The sequence below is a fragment of the Podarcis vaucheri genome (assembly GCF_965113315.1).
Source record: "Podarcis vaucheri genome assembly, chromosome: 12".
NCBI classification, from domain to species: Eukaryota; Metazoa; Chordata; class Lepidosauria; order Squamata; family Lacertidae; genus Podarcis; species Podarcis vaucheri.
The window spans coordinates 5,412,172-5,429,150 of NC_138750.1; the positions used below are offsets into that span (position 1 = coordinate 5,412,172).

Here is a 16,979-nt window from a genome sequence, read left to right on the forward strand (position 1 = left end):
AGACCTAAGGCTTGTCCACGGCTATGAGTACAGCCAGAGTTATTCAGGGACAGCCCTATGGAGGCCATGCTTTCTACAAAGTCCCAAATGGCCCCTTGTAAGGTTAAGGTGGGGATGCGGGTGGCATTGTGGGTAAAAGCCTCAGCGCCTAGGGCTTGCTGATCGAAAGGTCGGCGGTTCGAATCCCCGCGGCGGGGTGCGCTCCCATTGCTCGGTCCCAGCGCCTGCCAACCTAGCAGTTCGAAAGCACCCCTGGGTGCAAGTAGATAAATAGGGACCGCTTACTGGCGGGAAGGTAAACAGCGTTTCCGTGTGCTGCGCTGGCTCGCCAGATGCAGCTTCGTCACGCTGGCCACGTGACCCGGAAGTGTCTCTGGACAGCGCTGGCCCCCGGCCTCTTAAGTGAGATGGGCGCACAACCCTAGAGTCTGTCAAGACTGGCCTGTACGGGCAGAGGTACCTTTACCTTTACCTTTTAAGGTTAAGATTGCATTGGTATGGATGCTAAAATCACATAGTATCACCAAACTAGGTGTCTCCAGGAGAACATCCACCACGGCCTGAAGCAGCTCTGGCAGGGAATCCTTGGTGCAGCTGGGAAGTCGGTACATCAATAGGAATCCTTTACTGCCCCTATCGCCCCTGTGCCTGATGAAAACTAACGACTTCCTAAAGATCACTGCAAACCCCCCCCCCCAACCATAGGATCTGGGTTGCTGTGAGTAAGAGAAACCTGGCAGACAAGCAACAGCAAGAACAAGCCCAGCTGCCATGTCCTGTCAAGTCTCTGTTACGCATGGCAGGTCACAACCTCCATCCACCAGCATGTCATGAATGGCAGTGGTCTTGACCACAGTGCTACGTTAAGGTCATGTGGGACACCCTTATTGATACCAGACAGCAACAGCTTAGTAATGACATGGTCCATCCCTCAAGCAACTCCTCCTCCCACCCTTGATTACTGAGACTGGGTGTCTCCGTTCATCCTCCCTAGTGGAATGTCCCCCAGCAATTCTGGGCCCACTCCCAGGGCAGGCCTTTCCCTCTCCCCAGAAAACAAATTAATTCAGCCTGGCTGGCTGTGCCCTTCCTGCCATAAGCCCCCTCCACCTATCAGGAACCAGATCCTATGCCTGCCCCCTGCTTTGGTGAATGGGGATGCAGGCTGGGACCTGGGCTGTGCAGGGGGCGGAGCCAATGGAGTCGAGGGTGGGCTTTCCTTGGATCCGCCCCTCACACATTTAAGCAGCCAGCACAAATTAAAGCAACTCTCAAATAAAACAACGCCAACCTTTAAAACACCTAAGTTAAAAACCACATTCCCATTAAAACAATTTTACCATGGGGGGCTGACCCATGCCCTCATTCCGCCCCCAAAGTGCTGCCCCAGCAGCTGGTGTAGGCCTAGCTGGGGCAGCAGGTGTTTCCAGTGCTGCCTGCAGGCCTCTCTGCAGTCCTTTCACGCCCCCAGACAGCAACTGCACATCTGCAGGGGAACTAGGAGTATTCTTCCCTATAGGATGAGTCTTTAACATTCTGGTTTGCTATGACATTTCAGGTGTCACTGTTTGGGAATTGATGACATTTGGATCAAAACCATATGATTGTATCCCAGCCAGTGAAATTTCCTCTGTCTTGGAGAAAGGAGAGCGGTTGCCTCAGCCTCCCATTTGTACAATAGACGTCTACATGATCATGGTCAAATGTAAGTCAATTCCTTGATTAAATGTCTATATAAACACTGTGCTGAAAATGTGTTGCTCTACAAATGGGCAGCTCACAGGATCCGTACCAGCCACAAAGGGAGTTAAGCAAGGTTGTATCCTAGCACCTGCACTTTTTATATATAAATGATATTGTCCAGAATTTAACATCCCCAGAATATCATGCCCCTAAATTGGCCACAAAAGCCATCTCTATATTACTATACACAGATGATGCGGTACTTCTATCTCAAACGAAAGTGGCCCTAAAAAGATTGATGAGGGCATTCTCAGGATACTGACAAAGAGAACAGCTGGCTGTGAATTACAAGAAAGCCAAAGTCATGCTGTTTTCAAGAAACTATAGGGCCCATAGATGGTATGTGGATAATCAGTTGATCAAACAAGTAAAAGTCATTAATTACCTCGGCCTTACTTTTCAGTCAACAGGGTCATGGAGAGCACATCATGACATGCTTTTCCATACAAAATGTGGCAATCACATACCATCAGCACTTGAAGTGTTTAAAGCTAAACCCCAGCACAGTTATTATATGGGGCTCAGATTTGGACAGGCGCTCACCTTGGATCTACAGAAGCTGTTCAATCTAAGTTCTTAAGGCATTTTTTCCCCTGTTCCATCCTGTGTTCCAAATGCTTCATTGGTCTAGGAGACTAATCTCCCCTCTGTTGAATTAGATTTGGTGTAGGGCATTTACCGTATTTTTTGTCCCATAGGACGCACCTAGTTTTTTGGGGGGGAAATAAAGGAATTTTTTCCCCTTTATTTCCCCCCCAAAAGCAGGTCGGGGAAACCGAACCAGGTCGAGGAACAGCAGGATGGCGGCGCTGCGCCTCCCTGCTGTCCCCCGAGCTTGTGGAATGTTTTATCACCACAACAGTTATTAACACTGGGCTTCAGTAAAGCAAATAATTTAATTAGACAGTGCCTATATGATATTGGGGATGCGGGTGGCGCTGTGGGTTAGACCACAGAGCCTAGGGCTTGCCGATCGAAAGGTCGGCCATTGAGCTCCCATTGTTCGGTCCCAGCTCCTGCCCACCTAGCAGTTCGAAAGCAAGCAGTGCAAGTTGATAAATAGGCGGGAAGGTAAACGGCATTTCTGTGCGCTGCTCTGGTTGGCCAGAAGCGGCTTAGTCCTGCTGGCCACATGACCCGGAAACTGTACGCCAGCTCCCTCGGCCAATAAAGCAAAATGAGCACCGCAACCCCAGAGTCGGCCACAACTGGACCTACTGGGGGACAACTGGGGTCCCTTTACCTTTATATGATATTGAGCGACAGAATGATTTGGCCACGATAAGGAAATTTTGTCCATGGTATGATTATTTTCTACTTATGTAATATGATTATTTTCTACTTACGCAAGATTGAAAATACTGCCTTCAGCAGTACCTGAGGGTTGATTTCAAAAAATACCGCTGGGAAAACAAGTTTTGTCCCTGTGGAGATGGCAGTATTGAGTGCTTCTAGCTTGCACTGTATTATTTATTCCCCGCCCATCCAACTGGGTTTCCCCAGCCAAATGTAATATGTTTAAGTTGGAGAATGACAATGAGATAGTGTGGTAAATCACTGCCAGTTTTTTCTATTGGATAGTAGATCACAGCCTACTGGAGGCTGGACATGCCTGTTCTAGCAGATCATGATACCCAGGTGACAGCAAAAACCGCAAAAAAAATTAGCAGGGGCAATTAGAATAAGATCTATTATTTGATTATTGATGTGAACCTCCAAAACATATTTTGTATAGTTAAGTTTCTACCTCTGTCTCGGTACATTGTATTTTATTTTATTGCTATGGCTAGTGGCCGATGCAAATAAAGATTCTTCTGATTCTGATTCCTTGTATGTGTTAGCATGATTCATTGAGTAAGAAAGGCGATTACAGTATACCTTTTTAAAACAATATGCTTAAGATTGCCATTCATTGGGAAATATGACCCCAGTTACAATTCACAAGGCAGTGTTGTGGAATAGCTCCATATATAGGTGAAACTCGAAAAATTAGAATATCGTGGAAAAGTTCATTTATTTTAGTAATTCAACTTAAAAGGTGAAACTAACAAATGAGATAGACTCATGACATGCAAAGCGAGATATGTCAAGCCTTTATTTGTTATAATAGTGACGATTATGGCATACAGCTGCGGTGGATTATGCTGGCTGGGGCTTGCCTGGGCCCCCACAATATTTTATTCAAGTTGGCATTCCTGATCCTACTTAAGTATGAATCTTTTCTCCCTCCTTAAACGATATATAAGGAACCTGGTAGAAGTGTTCTTTTTCAGTTTAAGAAAAGGTTCATAAAATCATCCACTAGGTGGCATTAAATACTTCATTTTGAATTTATGACAGATCTGCTGTAAATTACAAAGCTAAAGCTAAATTCACATCAGGAAAGTACATTTACTGAAGCCAACCCAAGTGTTCACAAAAGTATGGCAGACCTCTAAGTTCTCCAGAACTCTTAATCAGACAAGATAATAAACAAAGTAAGCGTACCAAAAAACAAAAACAGAAATTATGACAGTATTGTGCTTGTGGATTCTGTTTTCAGATGGAGATTGCAGACAAAATAATCCCCCCGCCCCCCAGTGTTACAGATATCAGGTTATAGACCTAGGATTTTTTGGAGTAAAGAAGCAATGGTGGTTTCCCAATTCTAGCGATCGTTTAGTGTTCAGTACTATGCAAGGGAATCAGAAGTTTCTGGCTCCTTTTATAGTTTACGTTTTTACAGATGTTCCTGGTTTTTCAAGTGTCACTTTGAACTCTGTCCCCTCCCTCCCTCCCTCCCTCTCTCTCTTTTCTATCCTAAGGTTGGATGATTGATGCAGAGAGTCGCCCCAAATTCCGGGAGCTGATAGCAGAATTCTCCAAAATGGCTCGGGACCCCCAGCGCTACCTGGTTATTCAGGTATTGACCATCAGTAATGTGGTGACTACTTTTTTAAGGAAAGCAATAAGAAAGAAATGTATGTTAAGATTATTTTAGCATAATAAAATTATTTTATTTTAAAGTGGCTGAAGTGGTGCAAAACAGTTGTTGCTGTTTTCTATAAAGCTAAAAACAAAAATTTCAATGTCTCAGTTGGTAAATTAAACACAAGTTATATAATCTGGTAACATGATTCTGATGTATTTGTAATCCATATTAGCTCTTGAACTATTCATCAACCAGACAGAATGTTTTTGTGATTTTCCATTAGCAGTGATCCAGTGGACATCTCTGCTAACAGAAGGCAGGAGGCAGTTTTTGCAGCTCTTCCAATAATGGAAGGACGTGCTAAGCAGCACCCCACCTCTGAAGGGGGCTGTGTTGTGTAGCAAAAATTATGACTGTCCTCACTCAGCACCAAATTTTGCATGAACCCAAATTTCAGTGTAAATTTAGAGGTTTCAGCTCCAGCAAAATTTCTGAAGTAAGACTAGTGAAACTTCTTAAGGTGGGTTCTACACATCCCAACTTCAGTCACCTGGACTGTTGTTGGCACACTGAAAATGAGCTGCCTGGGGAAGAACAAGGGCAAAGGGCCACAAGCATCATCATTAAGACTTCTGCGAGGCGTCTGGTGAACCACTTTGGAAAGAGGATGCTGGACTAGCTAGATCTAGTGCTACAGTGAAGCAGCTGCCATGAATACAGAACTTTGCCATTCTTGGTCTCAGTTTGAATTTGTATTTTATGGCATGAGCTGTTGGGAGAAATGATAAATGTCTACCTGTGATTAATGGTGCAACCCAAAATCACAAATTCTCATTGTGGTTTGCCTCCTGAAAGGGTGATGAAAGAATGCACTTACCAAGCCCAACAGACTCAAAATTTTACCGAAGCCTGATGGAAGAGGAAGACATGGAGGACCTCGTGGATGCAGATGAATACCTCATTCCACACCAGGGATTTTTCAGCAGCCCATCAAACTCACGGACACCTCTCTTAAGTTCATTGGTATGGAATTATTTCCAAAAAGTTTCCATATTGAGAAAAGTCCAGGATGGTAGCCATGCTAGTCTGCTGTTGTTGCAGCAGCAGCAACAAAACCAACAAATGCAGTAACACTTTAAATGCATTGTGGCGTCAGCTTTCCTGGTTCATACCTTTTGCCAAAATAAACGTTAATGTTTTCAAAACAGTTTTTATAAGTATGAAATGCACTCGGGTAATCTAGTATGTTTCTTCCGTTAAATCAAAAACAATGAAACTTTTTTCCTCTTCTTCTATTTTAGAGTGCTACCAGCAATAATTCTACAACTGTAACCTGTATTGATAGAAATGGGGTAAGTCTGAAGAATTCAGGACCACAGGCAGAAACTGTGAAACTGTTCCACAGCTTTTTCGATATCATTGAGTGCTTAAAAGAAACACAGGTCATCGAGGTTTCTCTTTAGATTTGGGATGGCCGTGTTGTGCTATTAGAAGCAGTGTGCCATACACCTTGTTTTAATCAATGCCTTCCCCTAACCAGCAGGGCTTTCCAGTGAGAGAAGACAGCTTTATCCAGCGATATAGTTCAGACCCAACTGAGACATGCCTGAATGACAGCCTGGATGACAGCTTCCTACCTGCTCCTGGTGAGTACACAGAGATCGCCAAATCTTTGTGTTAATTCTCAGGCAAGCAGATTTAGTCTTTAGAGAGGGCATCTGTTCTCCCGTTGTATATGCAGAGAATCATGACAAAATTCACACAACTTTTCTCATGTCTCTTTTTGCCATTCCCCAAATAGTTAGTTCCGTGATTTTCTTGCTTTGAACTGTAAATCAGTGAATAGGCCGTTATGAGGAGTAGTAACACAGATATCTTGGTCACTGGATCAACATGTTATGTTCCAACACACAGCATCTGAGCAGGTTGCCTTTGAGATGAGAGAGGGAGATTTCTTAAATGTTATTTTACTTTGTCAATTTATAAGCATCTGTAACTCTCAGGGCACTTGCATTAAAATAAGAAAAACAAAGAAATAAAGGCTCAGAAGCCTTGGCAAAAAAACTCAAAAAAACAAAGACCTGCCAAACCTATTGGCAAGCAAGCAGGGGGTAGATGTATCTGCTATTACAGGCATGTTGCTTCTGACTGCCCAACAATGCCTAGAATTGGTCTTTGACATCATAAGTTCATGTGCCTAACGGGAATTTTGATGTGCACACAGTTGTATGCTAAAAAGGCATATTAAATGTGCACAGCTTATATGGAAGGGGGAAAAACTAATGTGAATAAAATAAAGGAACCAAAAGCTGCAATGAGAGTACATTGTACATATGAAACACAACCCAAAAAGCATATTGTTGTTGTTGTTGTTTAGTCATTTAGTCGTGTCCGACTCTTCATGACCCCCTGGACCAGAGCACGCCAGGCACTCCTGTCTTCCACTGCCTCCCGCAGTTTGGTCAAACTCATGCTGGTAGCTTCGAGAACACTGTCCAAAAAGCATATTAAAAAGCATATTAAAAGTATCTTATTAAGTTCAAAGTGAGAGGATTTTAGGAGTAGCCAAAGAGCTCACAGCTCAGTTATATGCAAACTGATTTAGGTCAACCCTGTCAGTCCCATATGTTGAATCACAATTTGGCCACAGAATCATTTTTTCCCCTAAAATGCTTTGTCATGAGAACTGCAATACCCACAGGAAAATTTTGTTTTCTTGTCCCTGGATTAATTTCCCCTCATGCTCCTATATGAACACGATTAGCTCTGGTTACACTCCAGAATGTTCTGTCAGCCTTTCACCTACTGAAGGGCATATCTAGTTCTTTGAGATTATTTCCTTATTTGACTGAAGATAATGTTAAGTCATGCATTTGCCGATCTTAATTCTCTTGCAACCATTTTCAGAATACGTGAATCAGCTAGTGACCAAAACACCACCTGCTTCTGTTGTGCAAAATCCAGTCTACAACAATCTCTCTCTTACCCTTGAGCCTAAGTCTGTGGCTGATTCAAACCATCAGAATTCCCGCAGTACGGCACTGGACAACCCTGAATATCTCAACACAAGCCTCTCTCCGTTTGCTAACACAGTTTTCAACAGCTTGCCCTACTGGGATCAGGCAACCAACCACCAAATAAATCTGGACAATCCCGATTATCAGCAAGACTTCTTGCCCAAGGAGAACAAAGCCAATGGCATCTCTAAGCTTCCTGCAGCTGAGAATCCAGAATATCTCAGGGTAGCAGCACCAAAAGTTGAATACATTCAAGCCTCGGCATGACTACCAAAAGAGACCTCTTGTGGCACCAGAAATGCAGGTGACATTGCTGGCCGCTACAGAAACAGATGAGAGCAGCTCCAACATGCGCCAATTTCCTTTTGTATGTGCGAGTTGATTTCATCCAGTTTGCTTAGGACTTATTCTGTCTTTATCAAAGAAAAGACAACACCCAGCAAGCAAGAAATTGTTGTTGCATTCATTTATTTTCTTTACAGACTATATTGGATTACAGCCTATATTTTGTAAACATTTGTGATATTTTTAAGAGCTTTTGTGAGATCAAGAAGACCAGATATTGAACTACTTCATGTCACATGGATCATTTGAGATGGAGAGAAGTGACACAAGATATTTCGCTGTCTCCTAAGCTTGTCAGTCGTAAGATTTAAAGAAAAACTGGTCTGGGTTTTCTTATACAAATGAGAAGACAAAGGCACTTGGGGAAAATGTGGAGATTCTGCTTAAGATATTTCTCAGAAAATAAAACAGGTTGCAGAGAATGTGATCAGCCCTGGTCAGCTTAGCAAAAGAACATGCCTACAGCACACACTGCCACCTGACCACTACTGTTGGGAACTCACTAGACTGTCTCTAAAATGCTCACCAAAGGCGTGGATGGCATTCGAGGGGGGGGCGGTTTTTGTCTTCTGGCTCCAATATTTTCTCTAGAGTTATAAAAAATGAGTTTTAAAGGTTTGACTAAAAAGCTTTAAATGAGGAGGGGTGCTTTTTATAAACAAAACACATTCTCAGTTCACTGCCTTGATGGCATTTAGACAATTAGTATAAATTTAAACAGTGAGGAAATGCAAAGGTTGCAATATGGCTGAAGTAGTCTGAATATGGGCACACTGTTCTCCTGCACAAGCCCTATAGGAATTAATACTTTTGCAAAGCTCCCATTTACCTTAATAAATGAAGTGTGTGCAGGAGAAGTTCCTATTGATTTCTAATTTACTGGTGTGAGTAGTGGAGAGAGAATCAGTTACAGCCCTACAATGATTTTTTCTTGAATAAAACACCAGTTAATACACAGCAGTTATATTAGGAAAGCAGGGGCTTAGGATTAATCACCTGTACTTGATCACCAAAATTTTACACACAAATGCACTGATAATGCAAGAATTTCAGACCAATCCACTGATTATATGTGAAAGTACTATTAGTCTTATAAACTTGTGGATTCATTTCCACCTTCTGCAGTGCAGCCCCAAATCAGCAGCCAAGCTGATTTTGAAATTGAAATTACCTTTTTCCTGTTACACATGGAAGGTGTTTCAAGAGGTAGCTTTCATTGTTCTGCTATCCCTCATCAAGCCCCAAACTCATATAATGTCATGACAACAAGTTTCCATTGAAAGTGAGAGGGAAATTAACCAACTATTGATAGTTTTTCTTGAGCCACCTCGCCCTTGTAGGACCCATTCAATGCAAAATAACTTACGTGGCTCATGTTGTGATGCAATACAGTCCATAAATGAGAACGCTTCATGTACAGTAGCTTAAAATTGTCTCTCTGTTATTAAAAGTAGAACAACCATCATAATACTGTAATGCTGTTCAAAAATATGCACTGATTCTGACCCACCGACCTTCATTCCATCATACAATTCCTCAGGCTGCGTTTCAATTAAATTTACTTTGGCTTCTGATTTGATTAGATCCACTGAGGTAACTCATGTTTATATTTAAAAATCCACCTGAACTCACAGCCTTTAAAATCATTTATCATAGAATCATAGAATTCTAGAGTTGGAAGGGACCCCAAGGGTCATCTAGTCCAACCCCCTTCAGTGCAGGAATCTCAGCTCAAGCATCCAGGAGAGATGGTCACCCAACCTCTCCTTAAAAACCTCCAAGGAAGGAGAGTCCACAACTTCCCGGAGTAGACCATTCCACTGCTGAACTGGAACACACACACAACAGATATATAATTTAATTCCTGGCTACTTCTGTTTTATCAAATCGTGGATTTATTTCCTAAAAAGATTAAATACATGAAGAAATCACATTTGTTCTGCCTAGTAGTTGGTTAGGCCCTGGGCCTTGAGATTACTCTTCCATGCTAAACTAAAGTCCAGGTTATTGGACAAAGTTATTGTTCACAACAGTTCATTTGCAATGTGCCATCCTCCTTCCACTCTCATTGGGGTTTTGGAGCTATAATGGCTCTTCCATTCCCCCCCCCCCCCGGCTGCACCAGCGTTTATCCTTCAGGGAACCTAGGCCAGTGCCATTGTATAAATAGCTGACCTGTCTTCTGTTCCCACGTTAGTTTGGGCTTCTATGTCAGTGGCATTTAGGGGCGCCACTCCCCACTTTCTCCCACACCACTGGAGCAAGGCTCTGCTTATTGCAATAAGGATGAATTGATACAGTGCCTTTCTCCCGCTTGTGATTTACATTACAAACCTCTTATATAAAGTTGGTACAGAACTCAGTCTATACCAACAAACCTGAGGCAAAAATCACAACATTGGTAATGATCTAATAGTTGTGTGTGGAGACCAGTTCCTCTTCAAGAGGGGTTGTTTACACACAGGTAAAGGTAAAGGTAAAGGTACCCCTGCCCGAACGGGCCAGTCTTGACAGACTCTGGGGTTTGTGCGCCCATCTCACTCAAGAGGCCGGGGGCCAGTGCTGTCCGGAGACACTTCCGGGTCACGTGGCCAGCGTGACAAAGCTGCATCTGGCGAGCCAGCGCAGCACACGGAACGCCGTTTACCTTCCCACTGGTAAGCGGTACCTATTTATCTACTTGCACCCGGGGGTGCTTTTGAACTGCTAGGTTGGCAGGCGCTGGGACCGAGCAGCGGGAGCGCACCCCGCCGCGGGGATTCGAACCGCCGACCTTTCGATCGGCAAGCCCTAGGCGCTGAGGCTTTAACCCACAGTGCCACCCGCGTCCCTTACACACAGGTACTAAAACATAAATAACATGTGCATGTTATGTGAATTATTGTCGGGGGGCGGGGACACCATAGCTTCCTTGCCATACCTCTATACATTGCACATTAGACTGTCCCACATGCATGTTTCCAGGTGGACGGAGTATAAATAATAAAATTATTAGTAGCAGTATTTCTTTCTCAACTTCCATAGCACACATGCACCAACTGTACCAGTTGAATGAAAACAGTTAAGTTTTGCAGGTAGTTGAGATGTCTTCCATGTGTGCACCAGAACATTATGCAGCATAAAAAACCAACATATATGATGGTCATGTGCAGTGATTCCTACACTGGGATCTCGTATTGATTCCTGCGCCAAAGGTGTTTTTAGATACACAGTATATGGTGACGGCAGCAGTGCAAGACCCTTTGCATTTCCTGACAAGCATTTCATTTTTGAGACCTGGAAGTTCCGTACAGGCAATAGCACAAAAACTGCTACCCTACCTCTTCAATGTCAGCTGTTGTTAACATTGCTCTAATTTTTCTATGATTTACATTTCTCTGTGAGAAAATATTTTAGGTGGGACAAGTGAGCATTGTCTTTTCTTTTTGCACCTCCTCGTTCTTGTCAAAATGTGTAGTAAAAATTTTGTGAACTTTATAAAAATTTCACTGTTGGGGTGGCACTTAAAAAGTTTTATAATAATCTTAAATCACCATGAATTTGTGATTTTTTTCCCTACTGAAAACTCATTTCATATTTTATTTCCCCAATATTTTTCACTTCCTTTGCTTTTTGGGGTTTTTTTTGTTTGTTGTTGTTGTTCCAGTACCTGACTTTCTAGGATATAGAATTCTTAGGACCAAAGATAATGTCTAATTTTCTTGTTTTAAATAAAATAACATTCATCACTATTTTCATAGGTTCCTACTTAATAGTGAATCCAGGTGTTCTTGGGACAAAACAAACTCTGATTAAAATGAGTATTTTTAATATCTAAGGACCGGGTGAATATATATTTTAGCATTAAAATATGACCAGTCTGCAGATAACCAGGGGGATGCTATAGGCCTCAATGCTATATTCATTTTCCTGAGAACAGATCCCATTGAATTCAATATAGGACTGACTTTTGAGTAGACATGCATAGGATTGCAGGCATATTCAAGTAACAAGGCCCTTTTCTTTCAGCTGTTGTTGTTAGATTTACTTTTAAATATTTTGATAATGGATGGCATAGTGAAATATGACTGCTCATATACCTGTTTCTGCATTATATACCACATCTAGTTTGGATTCTACATATATGCACGCATACACTTTCACTTTTTTGTCGTTAATTTGTGTCCCACAACTTCTATTTGGGATTTCCCATTTGAGCAATAAAAATTTCTCTATGATGCAGCATAATTTGCTAACGTGTGTAAGACTCTCTTGCAAAACTAAATGTTAGTACAAATAAAGGGTTTGATAAGCACTGTTCCGTTTCAGTTGGAATTGTACGGGAGTAAGACATGACAGAATGAACCCTTCTGTCTTTTCAGTATCTGGGATCCAAAACTGGTGGCAAAACCCCATTAAAATCTATAGATTGTTTGTCTCCACTGATGTTAAACTATAAATGGATTTTGATGCCTTGCTGGGGGGCAGTTTCCTTTATGCACAGAAAAGTAGAGAAAAATGTAATGAATACATGTCTTACACCTAGGTAGTTTCTATAAAAAAGAATGAAACACAGCTATTTTTTTAAAAACAAACAAACAAAACACCTATTTGATACATGGTTTGGCTAATTTTGTGTTGTTTTTACTACAAACAATGAATCTTGAAAGTTTCTAGAATCAGATTTCTACCTATCCCCAGTCCCTGGATCTAGAATTGTGCAATTATAGTATATCATCTAGTACACAAACGACCAATATATCTTCCAGTCAGGCCCCATTTGAAGCACATGAGAAATGCTTTGTGCATCATCACTTACAACATCTTAGTAGTCAGGGAATACCTAATTTTCATCTCACTGCATCCATTGAGTCTTGAATTGATTTACTGTGAACAATGCAAGGTCAAAGCTGTGTATCACTTTGAGAAGAGGGAGATGTGCATAGATAATAGAGCTGGGTCTACCATTAGGCAGAGTGAGGTGGCACCTCAGGCAGCAGATGGCGAGAAAATGGAACATTTGTTAGTTATTCAGAGGACAGATCTATCAGTGCCATATGGCTTGTCATGCGGCCACTGACTAGCCTTTTGGCCTCTCATGCAGCAGAGGGTGCTCTCCTGACACCAGTGTTCAAGTAAGGGTCAGCTGCTTATCTGGTCAGCTTCTGCACATGGAATGGGTAGAGCAACACCTTGTCCTTCACCTCAGGCAGCAAAGTTTATGGGGCCAGCCCTGGCACAGAAGCAGATTTGGGTGAGTGTCTGCATGGTGATGCTCATCTAAGCCCCATACATGTCTCTATGAGAATAGGGGGCACATCCTCATCCAGAGTCTCTACTTACAGGGCTGGCCCAAAACATTTTGGCACCTGAGGTGAACCACAAAATGGTGCTCTACCCACCAGGGAATGAGGGATGAATGAAGCTCTACTTTGGGTACAGAGGGAGGTCAAATCAACCTTACCTGATGGTTGAAGAGGAGGGCACTGCAGAGGCAGCGGGTGAGGCATTCCTTGGAGGTTGAATCTGCTGCCCCGGTGGATCCTGCTGCCCGAGCCGGTCGCCTCACCTTGCCTCATGGATGGGCCAGTCCTGTCTGCTCATGATGAAGAGGTGAACTGGGGCATGGGTGTATTAAAGATCCTGTGGAACTAGTCCCATATTTGTATTAGTTCAGTGAAGCTGTAATCAGCTTTATGTAGGGAATAATATAGATTATATTCAGTAGTGTATCTTTAGGTATAGGGTTCAAACCACCAATAACTATTCCACTGAAATACATGGAGGTAATGCAGGATTACTGGGGCACATGTCTACATGAGCATTGTAAAGTTACTCACTTATGAAAGCACAGTTGTAAAAATAAAAGCCACATTTTGTATTGCTAAATTGTTTTTAGTGTTGATTTTAAAACTTTGTATATTCAGTGAAATAAGATGTACATAATTATTTTCCATAGTTTTTAATTTTTCTTGTTTTTTGTTTTTTTGAGGATGTATGGTGATATCACTCACTGTAATATAGTGTATTGTGTTCAATGGGAAAGGAATATTCTGACTGGCTTGTAAGCAGAAGCTTTTATGGAATTACTCAGTGCTTTCCCCCCTAGAAAAATAGTGCTGGTACTCACCATGAAGTTGTTACAGTATGTGCCACACTTTTTAACAGCAAAAAGAGGTGCCAGGACTGCGTACCCTTGAGAACCCCCTGAAAAAAAGGACTGGTCTTTGATTTCCCTTGTGACTCTTGAAAATGGATCCACATGGGAGCTAACTAGAAATTTTGAAAAAATTGACTTAGGTCAAATTATAAAACATATTCCATCAAAAATGATAAATTTTTCCTTAGTTAAATAATTAGGAGCAGAGTCTCCCCAGCCCAAAGAATGGTGAGGTGTCCAGCATTTCCCAGCGGTTTCCTGGCACAGAACTGCAATCCCAAGGGTTCTCTGGGAAGTGGGAATGACTGTTAAACCAATTAAATCTAGAAATGCATTCATGAAGTGAATGTGCTCTCTGGGTAAGTCCCTGCTATGTAGAACTGGTCTATTTTTGAAAATTCTTTGATAGGTGAACTTTGTACAAAGATAAATAGGCACTTTATAAAGTTTTCTTTTAGACCCTCCTTTCCAAGATGGAGGCAGCATAAGCTATCATGATTGTTTTTATGTAATACACAATGTAGTCTTAAATCATATTCCTTCTTTTCAAACATGACTGTAATGTGTTTTTGAAGCATGGCCATTTTACTTAAATAAAGCCTTGAAATAATCCTCCTATGTATTGTTTATTTTATATTTAGATGTATGAATGAAGAGCACTGTTGGAGACTGGGCCAGTAGTCATTTATGTTACTGATGCCCCCAGAGTAATCACCACCTTGTTGCTCTGTTTTTTTTTTAAATTATTAATAATAATAATAATAATAATAATAATAATAATAATAATAATTTATTTTAAGTCTTTGCATGGTATACATATGTGCTGACAAGGGAGCAGTCTGCACCATGAGGTGGAAGGGAGATGAACAAATGAAACTAACCTCTCCTTGTTGCCACAGCAGCAACCAAGTGGATAATGTTTTCTCCTCCGGCTTCCTCCACTCAACAACCCTTTGGCCTTCTGGACTAGATGGCCAATCCTACTCCCTAGAGTTAGTAGAGTTTTTAAAGAGCTAGTAGCCCCAGAGAATCTCTTACATCCTGCTGAGCCCCAGGGATGAGTCTCAGTCTTTGGGATGCCAGAGGCCTTCTTCAGCTGCAGTGTATCAGTCACTCCTGCTTTAGATATTAACAGCACTAGATCTTTTCTGTAATGAATTTTATTTTTCATTTTCACAATTTACAAATACTTTAACATGAAAAACAAAGTCTCTACAACTTCAATTTTCATTTCCTTCGACTTCCTTTCTGCGGTTACTTAATTTGTATCTTTTTATTACTGCATATCATTTTGTTTGCCTGGGCAAGGACGGTGTGTACCAAAACTAGTACAGTGGTACCCCACAAGACGAACGCCTCGCAAGACGGAAAACCCGCTAGACGAAAGGGTTTTCCGTTTTGGAGGCGCTTCGCAAAACGAATTTCCCTATGGGCTTGCTTCGCAAGACGACAGCCCATAGGGAAATCTCCGGGACAGCGAGGAAGCGCAGCGCGTCTTCCCCACTGTCCTCGGACCTCCTCCCGCCGCCCGGCATCGGAACGAAGCTCCTATGCCGGGCGGCGGGGCGGGAACGCCTCCTCCCGCCGCCCGGCATCGGAACGAAGCTCCGATGCCGGGCGGGGGGGGGAACACCTCCCGCCGCCCAGCATCGGAACGAAGCTCCGATGCCGGGGGGGGAACGCCTTCTCCCGCCGCCCGGCATCGGAACGAAGCTCCGATGCCGGGGGGGGACGCCTTCTCCCGCCGCCCGGCATCGGAACGAAGCTCCGATGCCGGGCGGGGGGGCGGGGACACCTTCTCCCACCGCCCAGCTTCGGATGGCTTTCCTGAAGACTTGGGGTGGGAGGAGGGTTTTCCTTCCCACCGCCAACATTCAGAATGCTGTTCTGAATGTTGGCGGTGGGGAGGAAAAACCCTCCTCCCACGCAAGCCCCGGGAACAGAGGGAAAGCGCTGCGCGCCTTCCCCTCTGTTCCCGTACCTGTCCTGAAGGCTTGCGGTGGGGAGAAAAGCCCTTCTCCGCACCGCCAGCCTGGCAAGCGGTTTCCCTAGGAATGCATTAATTGATTTTCAATGCATTCCTATGGGAAACCGTGCTTCGCAAGACGAAAAACTCGCAAGAAGAAAAAACTTGTGGAACGAATTAATTTCGTCTTGCGAGGCACCACTGTACAAAGATGAAATGTGTGTTATTGTTCCAACCACTTTTATCTCTCCTTTGCACCACTGGGATTTGGCCTCTAGAAGGTGGCCTGGAAAGGACTGAAATTTTTAAGAGGCCACAAGGTTTTAGAACAGCCTTCCCCAACCTGGTGGCTTCCAGATGTTTTGGACCACAACTCCCAACAGCCACAGCCGGAATAGCCAGAGCTGATGGGAGGTGTAGTTCAGATGGAGGCCAGGTTGCAGGATGCAACTGATGGACTATGCTGAAATGGCAAAACTCACTGGGAGAATCAGAAACCAAGAAGAAACAAAGAATGGGGGAATTATGTAAATTATTTGAAAAGTTATTGTAAACAATTAAATTCATTAGCAAGATTATCTTAAAACTCGTAGGTAAAACTATTGACTAAGAAAGAGTCGGTGCTTTTTAAAAAAACAGCAACATTTTTAGGGGTACTATCATGTTCCTACCCATATTGAAATATTGCCCCTCAATGAGGCCAAACTTAGATTCACAAAATGTTTAGGGGTATGTGTACCCCTCCGCCCCCCCAGAAAAAAAGCACTGGAAAAAGTGATAGAGTAAATGAAATTGGTCTGTTGAGGAGAAGCAGTAAGAAAATTATAACTGAAGAAATCATGAAAGGGGGGAAGGAAG

The 16,979-nt window shown here is 42.8% G+C and overlaps 1 protein-coding gene and 2 long non-coding RNA genes across 4 annotated transcripts in view; 2 read left to right on the top strand and 1 right to left on the bottom strand.

Annotated features, from left to right (window-relative positions):
* Positions 1-9,486, top strand: part of EGFR (epidermal growth factor receptor) — a 147,964-nt gene extending 138,478 nt beyond the window's left edge. The window contains exons 23-28 of one of the 2 annotated variants that reach the window (XM_082192750.1): positions 1,559-1,705; positions 4,548-4,645; positions 5,510-5,677; positions 5,956-6,006; positions 6,195-6,300; positions 7,562-9,486. In XM_082192750.1, the coding sequence (XP_082048876.1) occupies positions 1,559-1,705; positions 4,548-4,645; positions 5,510-5,677; positions 5,956-6,006; positions 6,195-6,300; positions 7,562-7,938 (947 nt within the window). In that variant the 3' untranslated portion in view covers positions 7,939-9,486. The remainder of the gene's footprint in view (positions 1-1,558; positions 1,706-4,547; positions 4,646-5,509; positions 5,678-5,955; positions 6,007-6,194; positions 6,301-7,561) is intronic. The other variant, XM_082192751.1, reaches the window with a different exon arrangement.
* Positions 9,487-9,488: 2 nt separating this feature from the next.
* On the top strand, positions 9,489-14,767 carry LOC309515244. Its single transcript, XR_014212352.1, has 2 exons — positions 9,489-10,480; positions 10,858-14,767. It is a non-coding gene; the product is annotated as an uncharacterized lncRNA (long non-coding RNA).
* Positions 14,768-15,483: 716 nt separating this feature from the next.
* On the bottom strand, positions 15,484-16,333 carry LOC309515279. Its single transcript, XR_014212390.1, has 2 exons — positions 15,837-16,333; positions 15,484-15,788 (listed from the first exon to the last, which is right to left on the bottom strand). It is a non-coding gene; the product is annotated as an uncharacterized lncRNA (long non-coding RNA).
* Positions 16,334-16,979: the final 646 nt, after the last annotated feature.